At 50.9% G+C, this 14,970-nt stretch overlaps 1 protein-coding gene across 3 annotated transcripts in view; it reads right to left on the bottom strand.

Annotated features, from left to right (window-relative positions):
- IL4R (interleukin 4 receptor) overlaps positions 1-12,733 on the bottom strand; it is a 49,581-nt gene extending 36,848 nt beyond the window's left edge. The window contains exons 1-2 of one of the 3 annotated variants that reach the window (XM_054242210.2): positions 12,412-12,479; positions 5,558-5,595 (exon numbers count right to left, since the gene is read on the bottom strand). In XM_054242210.2, coding sequence (XP_054098185.1) covers positions 5,558-5,560 — 3 coding nt within the window. In that variant the 5' untranslated portion in view covers positions 5,561-5,595; positions 12,412-12,479. Of the gene's footprint in view, positions 1-5,557; positions 5,596-12,411; positions 12,480-12,614 lie in introns of those variants that run through there. The other 2 variants (XM_009009351.5, XM_009009350.5) reach the window with 2 other exon arrangements.
- Positions 12,734-14,970: the final 2,237 nt, after the last annotated feature.

Genomic DNA, 14,970 nt, shown 5'->3' with positions numbered 1-14,970 from the left:
AATGTCCTAAGGCAGGCACAGATCTCTGCCGCCTTGGGACCCTGACCTCCAGGAAGGCTGGTTATCAGTGATCACTCACTGTCCTGAGCAGCGGGTGATGGCCTCTGGCGCCAGGGTGCTGATTAGATTCTGACTGTCTTAGTGACAGCCATGGCTCCCAGCTGGCCTCCTTCCTGAGGTCTGCAGAGGTCACTGCGACTGCCATGTGTCCCCACTTCCTTCGGCCATGAGAGGCCATGCCCTGGGCCCTTCTGCCCGTGGTTTCTCCCCTCCCCTACTGGGCGCAACATTGCTCACCAGCCTCAGAGTTGTTTGTACCAGTCTCACTAACAAAAAAGCACTTGAACGCTGGGCGTGGGGCTCATGCCTATAATCCCAGCAATTTGAGAGGCCAAGGCAGTTCGATCGCTTGGGTCCAGGAGTTCAAGACCAGCCTGAGTAACATGGCGAGACCCCCATCTCTACTAAATATACAAAAAATTAGCCAGGCATGATGGTGCATGCCCGTAGTGCCAGCTACTAAGGGGGTGAGGCAGGAGGATGGTTTGAGCCCAGGAAGTCAAGGGTGCAGTAAACTGTGATCTGCATCTGCACTCCAGCCTGGGTGACAGAGTGAGACCCTATCTCTCAAAAAAAAAGAAACCCTTGAGCCTCACTCACTCACTTAACCATGACCCCGATCCAAGGAGCATTGTAGATGCAATTAATATCATCTCCATTTGAGATGGAGAAGCCAAGGCCCAGAGAGGGTCGGGAACCTGCCTGAAGATGCACAGCTAGTGACTGGGTTGGGATTTGAACCCAGGCCTTTGGCTCTGGTGTCCACAGCACAGTGCCCGGCACAGAAGCAGTCATAAACTGGTTTTTTTACACACCATTCTTTTTGCTTTTCCTGGAAAGCTCAGTGTGGAAGATACAGTCAGACATTCTCCCTGCAGGCACAGAGCCGGGAATGAGGCAGAAGGGGGTTCAGAAATTGCCCGAGGTGACAGAGCAGGAAGTAACCAGGCAGGAATTTGGCCTTTGTCACCATTTGCTTGGCCCGCAGCGGCAGCACACTTGTCTCGACAATGACCAGGACTTTGCCCCCTGGGTATACCCAAAGCCGGGACAACACATGGTCACAGAAAAGAGCTTCCTGTTCATTTTCTGCCTGCACATTGGCATGTGGCAGGCGGTGGTTGGGGGCTCCCCATGGAGCTCTTCCTGTTGTCTCACCCCATTCCATTCCTGGATGGGTGGGGACATGCAGACATGGGGGCCACCTGTGTGGGCAGGGACCCCGGAGCATCTAAGACACAGAAGTAGAACTCGGGGCCTAAGTGCAGGCTCCACCCTGATTTGGGGGGGAGACTGTGGCAGGCTGGGGTCTACTCAGACCCTCAGTCTCCTCATCTGTGAAATGAGAATATGATCACTTGCTTCATAGGTAGTTGCAAGGAGGCGAAGAGGCCATGGCTAGGTGAGAGGGACCTGGGACAGTGTTGGTGGAGTGGGTGGCAAAGGCTCATCTCTGAACACCAAGAAAACTCTTTGAGACCTGGAGCAAATGACAGCTTCCACGACAGTGCACAGCGAATGTCACAGATACAAGCTGAGCGAAGGAAGCCGGTCTCAAAACAGCAATACTGCCTGGTTCTGTTTAGATAAAGGAGATAATCTGATCTTGGAGTTGGCAGTCAGGATGGTGGCCTTGGAGGACAGGGCTGTGACCAGGCAGTAACAGGAGGAAAGCTTCTGGAAGGCCTATTACGCGCTGCTGCTTGATGAGGTCATATTAGGTCATAAAGCTTTACACTTGTCTGTATGTGCGTCTGTAGGTACGCTGCGATAGAAAGGCAAAGAATGCGACAAGAGGCTGAGGCAGGAGAACCCGGGAGGCAGAGGCTGCAGTGAGCCGAGACTGTGCCACTGCACTCCAGCCTGGGCCACTGAGCAAGATTCCATCTGAAAAAAAAAAAGAGGAAAGAAAGAAAAGAAAACATACAGGAACAAGAGGGAAGGGGAAGGGCAGAGGCTGCCATCTAGGCTGTTGAGTGGACAGCGAAGATCTCAGAATCTAACACTCAGGGTAGGTGGATCCCAATGGCCCCTTAATCCACACCCGATGAAAACCTCAGTCCCCAGGCCTTTCCAGAGGCCACCAACCCTCTACCTCTCTGCCTCTGGCCCACAGCCCACAGCCACCTCTCTCGTGGCCACAGAGCCACATCTTCTGGAGTAAACGCAGATACCTATAGGGACAGAGTCACGTGACCTCAAGGAATAGAGAGGGAACAAGTGGAAAATACACCCCCCGTGACAAAGGACAGCTACTTTTCTGACACGTGAAAATGAAGGCTTTTATGTTACTAGGTCTTTTGATTTTTCAAAAGAAATTAGAATGTATATTTTTATGTATGTTATCCTGACTTTTTCTTTTCTCTTTTTTTTTTTTTTTTGAGATGGAAAATCTTGTTCTGATGCCCAGACTGGAGTGCAGTGGCACCATCATAGCTCACTGCAGCTGTGACCTCCTAGGCTCAAGCGATCCTCCAACCTCAGCCTCTCGAGTTGCTGGGATGGATACAAGAATAGTACTGGGAAGGGAAGAGTGTGGTCCCTTTAAATAATACAGAACAGGGGAAGGGAAGTTCTACGTAGAGGAGGGCATGGCCCTGGCTAGGGTTCCACCCCAACGGACCTCAGTGAGAACAGGTATTTCCTGTCCAAATATGACATTTCTTAAGACCACCATGGCCTGCCATGCCCCCCATCCTGTGCCTATAACTCCCCAACTGAAAAAAAAAACCCTAGAGGGGAAGGCAGGACAGGGTGTATTCCCATTTTATGAACGGAGAAATTGAAGCCCAAACCAAGAAAATGATTTGCCCAAGATTCTAGTTACAGAGCAGAGATGTCAGTGCAAGGCTGGCTGCTGCTGCTTTGAACTCATCTGGCTCACTGCTACAGGAATACTGACACCAGTAACACAGAATTCGTGACAGTGATGTAGTGAGTAAGTATTAGAAGAGAGAAAGTGGACAGCTTTCTGTTTTGGTTCTTTTTTGAGAAGAGTCTTGCTGTGTCACCTAGACTGGAGTGCAGTGGTGCAATCATAGCTCACTGCAGCCTTCCACTCCTGGGCTCAAGTGATTCTCCCACTTTGGCCTCCCAAGTAGCTGGAACTACCACACCACCACACCCAGTTAATTTTTATTTTTTGGTAGAGGTGGGGTCTCACTATGTTGCCCAGGCTGGAAGTTGGCTCTTTTATACTGATAAAAAGGAGCAATTCAGCCAGCTGTGGTGGCTCACGCCTGTCATCCCAGCACTTTGGGAGGCTGAGGTGGGCAGATTGCTTGAACCTAGGAATTTGAGATTGGCCTGGGAAACAGCAAAACCCCGTCTCTACAAAAAAAAAAAAAAAAAAATACAAAAATTAGCTGGGCGTGGTGGTGCACATCTGTAGTCCCAGTTACTCGGGAAGGTGAGATGGGAGGATCACCTGTGCCTGGGGAAGTTGAGGCTGCAGTGAGCTGTGATCGCACCACTGCACTCCAGCCTGGGCAACAGAGTGAGACCCTATCTCAAAAAAAAATAGGACCATTCACCAAAAAGTTATAAAATCCTGAACCCTTATTCTATTCATATGGCTATGCACCTGCATAGCTTCAAAAATAAAGCAAGAAATTGACAGACTCAAAAGGAGAAATTAACAAATGTTCTATTCCAGTGGAAGGTAAATCAGGTAGAAAAAGACACAGAATAACATAACAAATATAGATAATATCATAGCAGCCTGATCTAATAGATTCATTTCTAGAACCTTATAATCAACAGAAAATAGACATCCTTTCAAACACAAGAGGAAAGCAATGACCAGAAAAATCCTACAAAGATCTCAACACATTCTCCACCACTGATATTACAGAAACCACATATATTGATTACAACAGCCATAATGACCAAATTTAGAAACCAACAATAAAAAGAATACTTTAAAAATTCCATTGTCTCAAAAATTTAAGAACAACATAATTAAATAACTCTTAAAATAGAAACCGAAAGGGAAATTATGAACTGGGCAGGGAATAACATTGCGTAACAAGTTGTGGAATGAAACCAAAGCTGTACTCAAAGAAAAAATGATAGCCTTTTAGCCTGAGTAGATTTATTAGAGAGCAAGAAAAACTGGAAACTCTTAGCCTCAGTCAAGGACTTTCAGAATAGAAGAAACTTAATTGACAGTAGCTCAAAAAGAAGAGAGACACAGAGATTTTAGCTGATAAGCCCAATAAGCACTTAAAATGGGATATGGCTGCTAAACAGTATGATTCCAGGTTGCATCAACAGAAGTATAAGCTCCAGATCCAAGAAGGTGATAGTCTCTTTCCTCTTTGACCAAACAGGCTTTGTGTGGGACTCCAACCAACTGAATCATGTCCAAAGCCAGGTCAAACTTATAATTTCCTAAGTCTGGGAGAATGCCTGAAATAACTACAGTTGTGTAGTCTGAATAAGAGAAATATCTGGGTTTGGAGGGAGATAGTCACTACCTCAAAGGGGCAGAAACAGACCTAGAAAGTGGAAGCTCCTAGAAAGCTACTTTGGGCTGCACAAGGTGGCTCACCCCTGTAATCCCAGCACTGTGGGAAGCTGAGGTGGGCGGAGCACCTGAGGTCAGGAGTTTTATACCAGCCTGGCCAACCTAGAGAAACCCCCATCTCTACTAAAAATACAAAAATTAGCTGGGCATGGTGGCGGGCACCTGAAATCCCAGCGACTTGGGAGACTGAGGCAGGAGAATCACTTGAACCCGGGAGGCCAGAGGTTGCAGTGAGCCGAGATCGCGCCACTGCACTCCAGCCTGGGCAGCAGAGTGAGACTCCATCTCAAAAAAAAAAAAAAAAAAAAAAAAAGAAAGGAAAAGAAAAGAAAGAAAGAAAGCTAAATTTGGCTAAATCTCAGGAAGATTTTCTCCCAGTTAGAGCTGCCTACCTGTGGAAATGTGGCTTCTGGAAGAAATACACTATGGCCAAGACCATGGGTAGGCTGTGGCTCTGAGGGCTTGAAGAGCTGCCCAGCCCAGAGATCTGGCGTCTCTGCTCCCTGGAATTCAGTCTTCTCTTTTGAAAAGGCAGAATACTTCCCTGGCCGTTTCAGGAAAACATAAGGCCTCTCCTGGGTTCTTCAACAATGGTTCTGGGTGACTATGCTCACTGATTTCCAACCAAGAAATGTAGTCCCTTGTAACTCCTGTCCTTGGGTTGGACAGCTCAGAACCATGGTAAACGCACAGGCTTGTGGGTCCGCAGCCCTGGGTTTAAAGCTGGACTCTGCCACTTAGGAGCCGTGTCACCCGGGTCTGAGTCTCAGGTTCCTCCTCCAGGAAATGAACAGGACACCCACTCACCTCCAGGCCTGCACCCAGCACAGAACCTGATGTGGATTCCAGCCTCCACTGCCAGAGGCCGTGGTTGGGGCTGTGGTTTTGGTATGATTCAAGCTCATGACATTTATTATGCATTTTATTTGTATTATTATATTTTAATATATAATGAAATATACAACTCACCATAATGTAGAATCAGCGGGAGCCCTGAGCTTGTTTTTCTGCAAGTAGATCATCCATTTAGGGTGGATGGGAGACAGTGACAGATCATCAGCCATTAGATTCTCATAAGAAGCATGCATCTGGGGCCGGGTGCAGTGGCTCATGCCTGTAATCCCAGGACTTTGGGAGGCTGAGGCGGTGGATCACCTGAGGCCAGGAGTTTGACACCAGCCTGGCCAACATGGTAAAACCCCATCTCTACTAAAAATGCAAAACTTTCCCAGGTGTGATGGCACAGACCTGTAATCGAACTACTAGGCTGAGGCAGGAAAATCACTTGAACCCTAGAGGCAGAGATTGCAGTGAGCCAAGATCGTGCCATTGCACTCCAGTCTGGGTGACGAGGAAAACTCCATCTCATTTAAAATAAATAAATAAATAAATAAAAGTACATAACCCAGATTCCTCACATGTGCAGTTCACAAGTTTCAAGCTCCTGTGAGAGTCATGTATTGCCTATGAGATCTGAAAGGAGGCTGAGCTTGGGTGGTAACGTGAGCAACGGGGAGCAGCTGTAAATACAGATGAAGCTTCGCTCACTCACCCTACTCACCTCCTGCTGTGTGGCCCTGCTCTGTGGGGACCCCTGGTCTGAGTGGCCCTGCTCTGTGGGGACCCCTGGTCTGAGATACTGAGGAAGGTGCTCATTCATAAAATAATATGTAAAATGACTGGATTGTCTGTAAAATGGGGCTTGGAGGAAGCAACCCTGGGTGGCCCACACTCACGGTGTTGCTGGGCAGGTAGACGGCAGGGAGTGCACCAACCGTGTAAAAAAGGAGATCGAGGCTGGGCGCAGTGGCTCACGCCTGTCATCCCAGCACTTTGGGAGGCTGAGGCGGGTGGATCATAGGTCAGGAGTTCAAGACCAACTTGGCCAAGATGGTGAAACCGTCTCTACTGAAAATACAAAAATTAGCCAGGCGTGGTGGTGGGCGCCTATAATCCCAGCTTCTCGGGAGGCAAAATCAGAGAATTGCTTGAACTTGGGAGGCAGAGGTTGCAGTGAGCTGGGATTTCACCACTGCACTCCAGCCTGGGTGACAGAGTGAGAATCTGTCTCCAAAAAAAAAAAAGTTAGATCAATCTAAATGGCAGGTGTGTCTTCGGCACTCAAGCATAGTTTTCATCGTGTTTAAACACCATGGTGAAGACTGAGGACTCTGGATCTTCTAGGATCACAGCCCTGCTCTGCCACCTTCAGGCTGTGTGACCCTGGCCAAGTCACTGAACCTCTCTGTGCCTCTGTTACTTCATCTGCAACATTTGCATGAGAGTAGCTCCTATCTGGTAGTTATTACACAAGTTAAATGTGACAATGCAGGTATCTGGCCCTGGCTCCCTCCCTGGCTTCTGTTCCTATACCTCTGTCTTACTAGGTTCCATCCAACCACACCAGCTTCCTTGCTGTGGATCAAACACACCAAGCTCATTCGCGACTCTGAGCCTTTGCACTCTGTTCCCTCTGCCCAGAGAGATCACTCTTTCCCCAGAGATCCACATGCCTTGATACACATGCCTCAGGTCTCAGCTCAAAAGCCACCTCCTCAAAGTCGCCAACCCTAGGCTTTCAGCTCCATGAGGACCCTCAGTTCTGGGTCACTCACTCCTGTGTCCCCAGCCCACGGCACATTGGCTAAGCAAGGGTTAAGTGCCTAACCTCGGGCTGGCACTCGAGACTGTGAGTGTGTCTTACATATCGAACTCAACTTTGCTCAGCAGGCTAGAGGCTCTAAGACCCAGCACACAGCCCCTTCTGGGACCCACTTCCTTCATTCCAGATGCAAACCCAGCTGGAGACCATCCTCAGCTGAGAGGTGACAGCACCCAGGCTGGCTTTAGCACAGACCTCAGATGTCTTAAGCAACTGAGAGGAGGTGAGAAGGCCTGTGGGGGCCCCCAAAGAGAGAATGAGTCAGTCAGAGCCAGACCTGAAACCTCAGACACATCAGCACTTCTTGGAAAGGCGAGAACGGACGCATTTAGACAGAACTGTGCATGCAGAATGCGGGGTTAGCACAGGCTGGCCAGGAAGTGGAGTCTTCCGTCCTCTGTGAGTCCCTCCACCCGGCTCTCTCTTCCTCAGACCCCTATCCCTCATCCCTCTCAAATGTCACCTCCTCAGAGAAGCCCTCCCTCATTCCACCTGCACCCAGCTTTGCTTTGCTTTCCTTCCTAGCGCAGTCTCCAGCGGATAGGATAGTGCAGGTCCATGTTCTCTCCTGTAAAACCCTGGGGGCCAGACATAGTTCAGAATTCAGAATGACTCAGGATGTGGAAAGGTCATCTTGTATAACATACCCTCTGATGTGACCACCAGCACCCCGTGATCAACTGCATTAATATCTCTGCAGCAAGACATCTGAGCATCACACCAGGAGGGAAAAGACTAAGAAAACCTCGTGTTTAGCTTCCAAATGAGTTACAAAAAGCTTCCGGTTTTCAGAGATTGTGGATTTCAGAATAACATAAAGCTGCTGATCTGTACACAGGTATTGGTCGTACATTCTCTGTCTGCTCAACTAGAGTCTAAACCCCAGGAGAGCAAGGACTTGGTCCAATGCTCTGGCACATATAGGTGCTCAATAAATTCCTGAGGAAGAAAGGCAGGAGGAAGCCAGGTGCTGGATATGCAGCAGGGACTCAATCCAAAATGCGGAGAGAAACAGCAATCACTGAGCCCCTTCCAAGAGCAAAATGTCTACAAAAACGATCTCATGAACGCTCTCCCTGCAAATACCCAAGACAAACAAAGGGAGGCTCAGAGAAGGCAAACAGCTTCCTCCGCATTACACACTGGGAAGCTGGGAAGTAGCCAGCTCTGATGCAAACCTGGGACCCCTCTTCAAGCTTAGGCCCTTCTCTCTGCCTCAGGCTCAGAAAAGCAGAGTAATCTGCTGGATGTCACAAAACAGTGGGGATGCACCAGGTCTGACATTGGATCCCCCAGCCTCTGTAGGACCTCAAGCTTCTGCTGGGCGCTCTGATCCACATTCACCAAGGGCAAGTCTGTACAACCTCCAGGCAAGCTCCTGGCCTCTCTTCTAGCCCAGCCATGGGAAGTCTGGCTAGACGTGGCCGGGCATATCTCCTCTGTGCCAGCCAGGAAGAATATTCAGAAATGTCCTTGATCATCCCAGCAAACTGGTACAAGCAGGAAAGAAAACAAGACAAGGCAAGAAGGATGGAGTGTGTCCCTCAGTATGGGCCTGAAGCAAGTCTACTGCATTCATCTCTGCGTCTCGGTTCTCATCTGCAAAATGGGTGAACTCCATCCCAACCAGTAAAACTCCAAGGAGGCAACAATAAAGTTTTTTTTTTTTTTTGAGACAGAGTCTTGCTCTGTTGCCAGGCTGGAGTGCAGTGGCACAATCTCGGCTCACTGCAATCTCCGCCTCCTGAGTTCAAGCACTTCTCCTGTGTCAGCCTCCCGAGTACCTGGGACTACAGGCATGCACTGCCACGCCCAGCTAAGTTTTATATTTTTTAGTAGAGATGGGGTTTCACCATGTTGGCCAGGATGGTCTCGATCTCTTGACCTTGTGATCCACCCACCTCGGCCTCCCAAAGTGCTGGGATTACAGGCGTGAGCCACTGAGCCTGGCCAACAATAAAGATTTCTTCATTTTGGCCAGGCACCTTTGTTTGCATTTAGAAACCCAACCCTTTAGGAGGCTGAGGCAAGAGGATTGCTTGAGGCCAACAGTTCGAAACTAGCCTAGGCAACATAGCAAGATCCTGTCCCCCCAAAAATAAAAACAATTAGCCAGGCATGGTGGCACACAACTGCAGTCCCAGCTACTCAGGAGGCTGAGGTGGAAGGATTGCTTGAACCCAGGAATTGGAGGCTACAGTAAGCTATGATTGTGCCACTGCACTCCAGCCTGGGCAATAGAGAGAGAGACTGTGGCGCTAAAAAAAAGTATTCATTTAACAAATACATAGTTTTTACTCCATACCAGGTACTGTTTTGTATGCTTGACATATATTAACTTAGTCATCACTACGATGGCAGAGTCACTATAATCTCGCAAATGCAGAAACTGAGGCTCTGGGAAGTCAGTTACCTAGTAAGTAGCAAAGCCAGCGTTCTGGGTGATCTGGCTGGAGTCCACACTGTCACTCCCAAGCTATACATTCTTGAGAGATAACAGCAGACATATACATCGATTGTGGACCTACTGGCTGTTGGACACTGTGTGAAGTAGCTTATAAAACACATTTTTAACCTTCATGAAAGCTCACTTTTACAAACGCAAGGAAGCGGGGTACCCAAGGAGCTTCCATCCTGGCCTCACTCCCAGGTACCAGCGAGGGCAGTCGAGAGCAGGTGGTGTCTAATCCCAAATGCTCTCCTCCATCCTCCCAGATAGTGTGGAAGAGGTCAGGGAGAGGAGGGAGGTGCTTGCCTCAGAAAGAGAAAAGGTCCTCTCTTCTCATTTATTTATGTATTTATCTGTTTATTTTGAGATGGGGTCTCACTCTGTCACCCAGGCCGGAGTGCAGTGGCATCATCATAGTTCACTGCAGCCTTGACCTCTTGGGTTCAAGCCATCCTCCTACCTCACCCTCCCAAGTAGCTGGGGCCAGAGGCACCTGCCACCACGCCTGGCTACGTTTTTACATTTTTTTTTTTTTTTTTTGGTAGGAACAGGCTCTCACTATGTTGCTCAGGCTGGTTTCAAACTCCTGGGCTCAAGCGATCCTCTCTTGCCTCGGCTTCCAAAAGTGCTGGGATTACAGGTGTGAGTCACTGCACTACGCCTCTTCACAATTCTTTGACACTTCATTTCAGCCCCTTTTTGAACTGGGAGCGTTAGAAGACTGTGAACATCTCAGGGCTTGGCAATCCCACCCCTGCCCTAGGCTGTTTGCAACCCTGGGATTGTGTTGTATTAAACGTTATCAGTCACTGAGTCACTTCCCAGCACTTGGAAATCCTTAGGTTATCTCAGACCTGCCAGTAACTGGATGTGTTGTAACTGGGGTGACTGACTGCAGGTTTTCCTTCCTGCTGCCTCCCCAGCACCACCCTCCAGATTCAGATCCAGAGGCCCAGGGTAGGGCCCAGGAATCTGCACTGTTGCTTTTACAAACCAGGCCAAGGTAAAATACACTGACCTAAGCTTTTTAGGACGGCATTCAAGGCCTTCCACAACGAAGCCCAGCCCACCTTTCCATCAGTCTCTGGCTTCTCCTCATTCCCTAGGTTCCGTATGTGGTGCCCTTTCACACCTCCCAGCCTCTGCCCACTCTGTGCCCACCTTTACTTCCCATCCTCCACCTGCGAGACTCCCCTCCTCCACTTAACAAGGCTGGCTCAAGGTCCCCTGTGAAGCGCTGATCCCCTCTGGCTTATGATCCTGCAGCCGCTGGCGCATCCACATCTCAAAGCCCCAACACTATCACGTCTGTCTTCCTGCAGAGGGGGTGCTCCTTGAGGCAAGCACCAGTGCTGTGCCCGGAACACCACCCAGGGCCGCGCAGGAGCTCAATGAGTGCTAGTGAGTGAATGAACAGCTTAGCGGGTCACCTCCCATTCATGGGCTGGGCTAGCTGAGCTCTGAGAAACTCCTGCAGGACCCTGAAATGCTCTGCCAAACACACACCTGAGCCTGTTTCCCCACTGGACTTAAGGATTTTAATAAAGGCACTGAGGTCCCAGCAAATGCCTTGGGCTCCTCGAAGGCCACCCAGGGCAGGGAGGTGCAGTGGGTCAAGGCTCCCAGAGGGCTGGGGAAGGACAGAGACCAAAACTGGAGCAGGATTAGCGCTGGCCTGGGGACAACCCCTGAACCCTAAGAAGCAGGCAAACTAGCGGTGCCCTACCTTGCTTAATTTAAGAAATCTAGATTTTGTTTTTTTAAAAAAATCAGGGCTCGGTGGCTCACACCTGTAATCCCAGCACTTTCGGAGGCCAAGGTGGAAGGATCATTTGAGGCCAGGAGGTCGAGATCAGCCTGGGAAACATAGTGAGACCCCATCTCTATAAAATAAATTTTTAAAAATAAAATAAAGATCAGATTCCTGGGTTTACAGAATCTGAATCTCAGGGCAAGGACCTGGGAATCTGCATTTTAAGCAAATCCCCCAGAGATTCCAGTTATTGGGGTGGCTCCACAAACGTGATTGAGAGATGGAGAGCAGCTGGCTCTGGCATGGGATTGCCTGGGCTCCAAACCTGCTGTCCCCCAGATTGCCAGGTGGGCGGCACCTTGGGGCAAGTTATTAACGCGGCCCGGATCTCGGTGACCTTATCTGTACAATGGCCAAGACGCACAGCACCGGCCACAGAGAGGTTAGTGGGAGGCTTCACTAGCCATCCTTTCAGTAAAACAAGTCCCAGTCAATCATCGCTATTATTGGATCCATCTGATACTCGGAGGCGGAGACCGAAAGTCCAAAGGGCCTTGTTTCCCGGGATTCATTGACCTAGTACCCAAACTTACAGTTCTCAGAACTTTCCCCACCCGTTCTCTCTCCGAAGTCCTCACTGACTTCCTGAGCGAGGGGCTGCGTGTTCCCGGATCAGCCAAACCCCAAGCCCCCCACCTCCGCAGGCCGTCCCGGCGGAGGTCTCGGGGCCGGCGCCGGCTTTGGGGCGCGCTGTGTGCCCTTAGGCGGCAAGGACGGAACCGGGCTCTGCTCCGCGCGCACCGAAAGTCGTGGGCTCCGGCCCCGCGCGGGGTCGGGGCTGTCCCCGGGTACCCGCTGCCCGGGTCCCCACCGGCGGCCGAACCCTTCCCGGACGCCCTCAGCCGGCGTCCCCGGGCGATCCCCCGCACCCCGATTCGCGTGCCGGTCCCGGGTCCTACCTGCGCGCCCCTGCTCCATTCGCCGTCCGGGAGCCCGAGCGGGAAGTGGGGGACCCCGGGGCGGCCCTGCCCTGGCCAGCGCCGCGCGGGGCTTTCCTAGGCGCCGGGACCCGGCCCGCCCCAGCTTCCTGCGCCCCGCCCCGGCCCCCGGCAGATTTGCATGCACCGCCCCGCCCGGCGCGCCCGGCCCTGGTCCTGGACACCTCGCGCCACTGTCGCTGTCCCCGCCGCCGCCGGACAGTCCGAGCCGCTGACCCTTCCTGGGGGTGACTCCGGCTTCCTCCCACGCCGCAGCCCGAGGTCGCGCCCAGCGAAGAACTCTGCCGTGGATCCCCTCGGTCTCGGAATAAAACGCCCACGCCCGACCAGGACTCTCCTGCCGGGCTCCGCCGCCTCCCCTGCGCCCGGGGCGGGGGGGGGGGGGGGGGCAGTTGCGTTTAGGGTGGGAGGGCTGAGCGACTGGAATCCTCCTCCCCTTCCTAACAGCCCAGCTTCCAAGTGCCAGTGTTTGCACATTCAATAAATATTTACCCAACGCCTACTCCAGCTACATTTGGATAGTAAAACAGCCTTTCAGTCAAGAACTAGTACAATCTGTCAGGCCCTGGGGGAAGGCACCGCAAATGTTAACTCATTTAATCCTGGCAACCACCCTATAAGAGAGTGATAGTATCACCGGTTTTACATATGAGGAAACTGAGGCACAGAGTCCTTAAGAAATCCAAAACGGGTTGGGCAACGTGGCTTATGCCTGTAATCCCAGCACTTTGGAAGGGCGAAGGGGGAGGATCACTTGAACCCCGGAGTTCGAGACCAGCCTGGGCAAACCTCTTAGCAAGACCCTGTATCTACAAAAATTAACATTTATAAAATTTTAAAAAAAAGAAAGAAACTTAAAATCACTCAGCAGGTAAGCAGGGGGAGCTGGGATCCGAACCCAGGCCCCCTAGACCATTAACCACTGGATGCCATAAGAGCCCAGATACAGTCAGATGATGGGGGGAAAACACTCAACAAAGTATTTCAGGTCAGAAGGCCCCAAGAAGAAAGGAAGGACTTCTTAGGCCAGTGGGGCAGGTGGTCTGGAAGGTGCTGAGGAGGGGACATTTGAGCTCGGACTCTGAAGAGGCTATGGGGGAAGACTCATGTAGGGAGAGAGAAGAGCTAGTGCAAAGGCCCTGGGGTGGGAACCAGCTCAGCCTGCAGGAGAAATTGCCTGAAGTCCAGCGTGGCTGTGGAGCCCTGAGTGAGGGGAGAGCGGAGGGAGAAGAGGTGGGAGATATCTGGACTCACCTTGGTCAGTGCTGGGAACCCAGAGAGTAATTTGACCCCTCCCGCCCTCAAGGAGCTCTCAGTGTGAGGATGGAAGCCAAGGACAGCCCAGTGGGATCAACGGTTATAGTGGAGGGTGAGGGTTGGCTTCCCAGGGCAGGGACCACTGCATGTCAATCATTCTTTTTTGTTTTTGCAGATGAAGTCTCATTCTGTCACCCAAGCTGGAGCCTGGAATGCAATAGTGTGATCCTGGTCCACTGCAAACTCAACCTCCTGAGTTCAAGTGATTCTCCTTAGTAGCTGGGATTACAAGTGTGCACCACCATGCCTGGCCAATTTTTGTGTTTTTAATAGAGATGAAGTTTCACCATGTTGGCCAGGCTGGTCTCAAACTCCTGACCTCAGGTGATCCGTCCGCGTCTGCCTCCTAAAGTGCTGGGATTACAGGCATGAGCCACCATGCCCGGCCCACATGTCAATCATTCTTTTCTGCACTCGCTCTGTCTTGGTCCTACTCTGTGTCTAACCCTGTGACAAGTCCTGATGACGCAGACTTGAAGACATGAAACAACCCCTGCCCTCTGAGACCTTACAACCAAGTGAGCAAGACAGCCACCAATCCCCATAAGTGATGGTATAGAGGATTCAGTTCCCCGGGGTCAAGGATGGCTTCCTGGAGGAGGTGACCTCTGACCAGTGCCTGGATCAAGTATTGATGCAGAAAAACAGGCAGGTGGAAGGGACAGCTTGGGCAAATTCGTGGAGGTGGTGTGGGAGTGTAGAAAAACTCCCATCCTTCAGCATCTGTTTGTGGATGCTTCCATATGCCAAGTTGTGGTCTGGGGGCTGAGGAGAGTGAGAAATAGTCCCTGCTTTCTAGCCCTGAAGATCTGGTTGGGGCACTGACAAGTGAACAGACCTAAGCAATTGATTGTAATAAACCCCATACTGGGGGCAGCCCAGGCCAGACACAGAGGGCTGGGGAGAGAGGGCCACAGGAAGGGTTTCCTGGAAGCTTGGGTTTTAGGAAGAATAGGAATTCTCCGGATAAGGTGTGACTACCACTCCCGTCCACACTCATACTCCCTCACACTCATTACTCACACATCCGTGCACCCACACAGCTGGTATTTCATCCCATGCAGTTCAACCCAGCAAGCTGCCTTTGTCCTGTCTTTGTGTCTCTGAGTCTGTGCCCCATCTCATTGGGAGATGACAGCAAGAGTCTATCTTTGAAGTCCTTTGGGAATGTGTGGCTTGGGCTGTATCTCCTCCTGGCCTCCC

Source organism: Callithrix jacchus, chromosome 12 (assembly GCF_049354715.1).
Source record: "Callithrix jacchus isolate 240 chromosome 12, calJac240_pri, whole genome shotgun sequence".
In the NCBI taxonomy this organism is placed as follows: Eukaryota; Metazoa; Chordata; class Mammalia; order Primates; family Cebidae; genus Callithrix; species Callithrix jacchus.
This window is presented reverse-complemented; position numbering and strand designations above follow the sequence as displayed.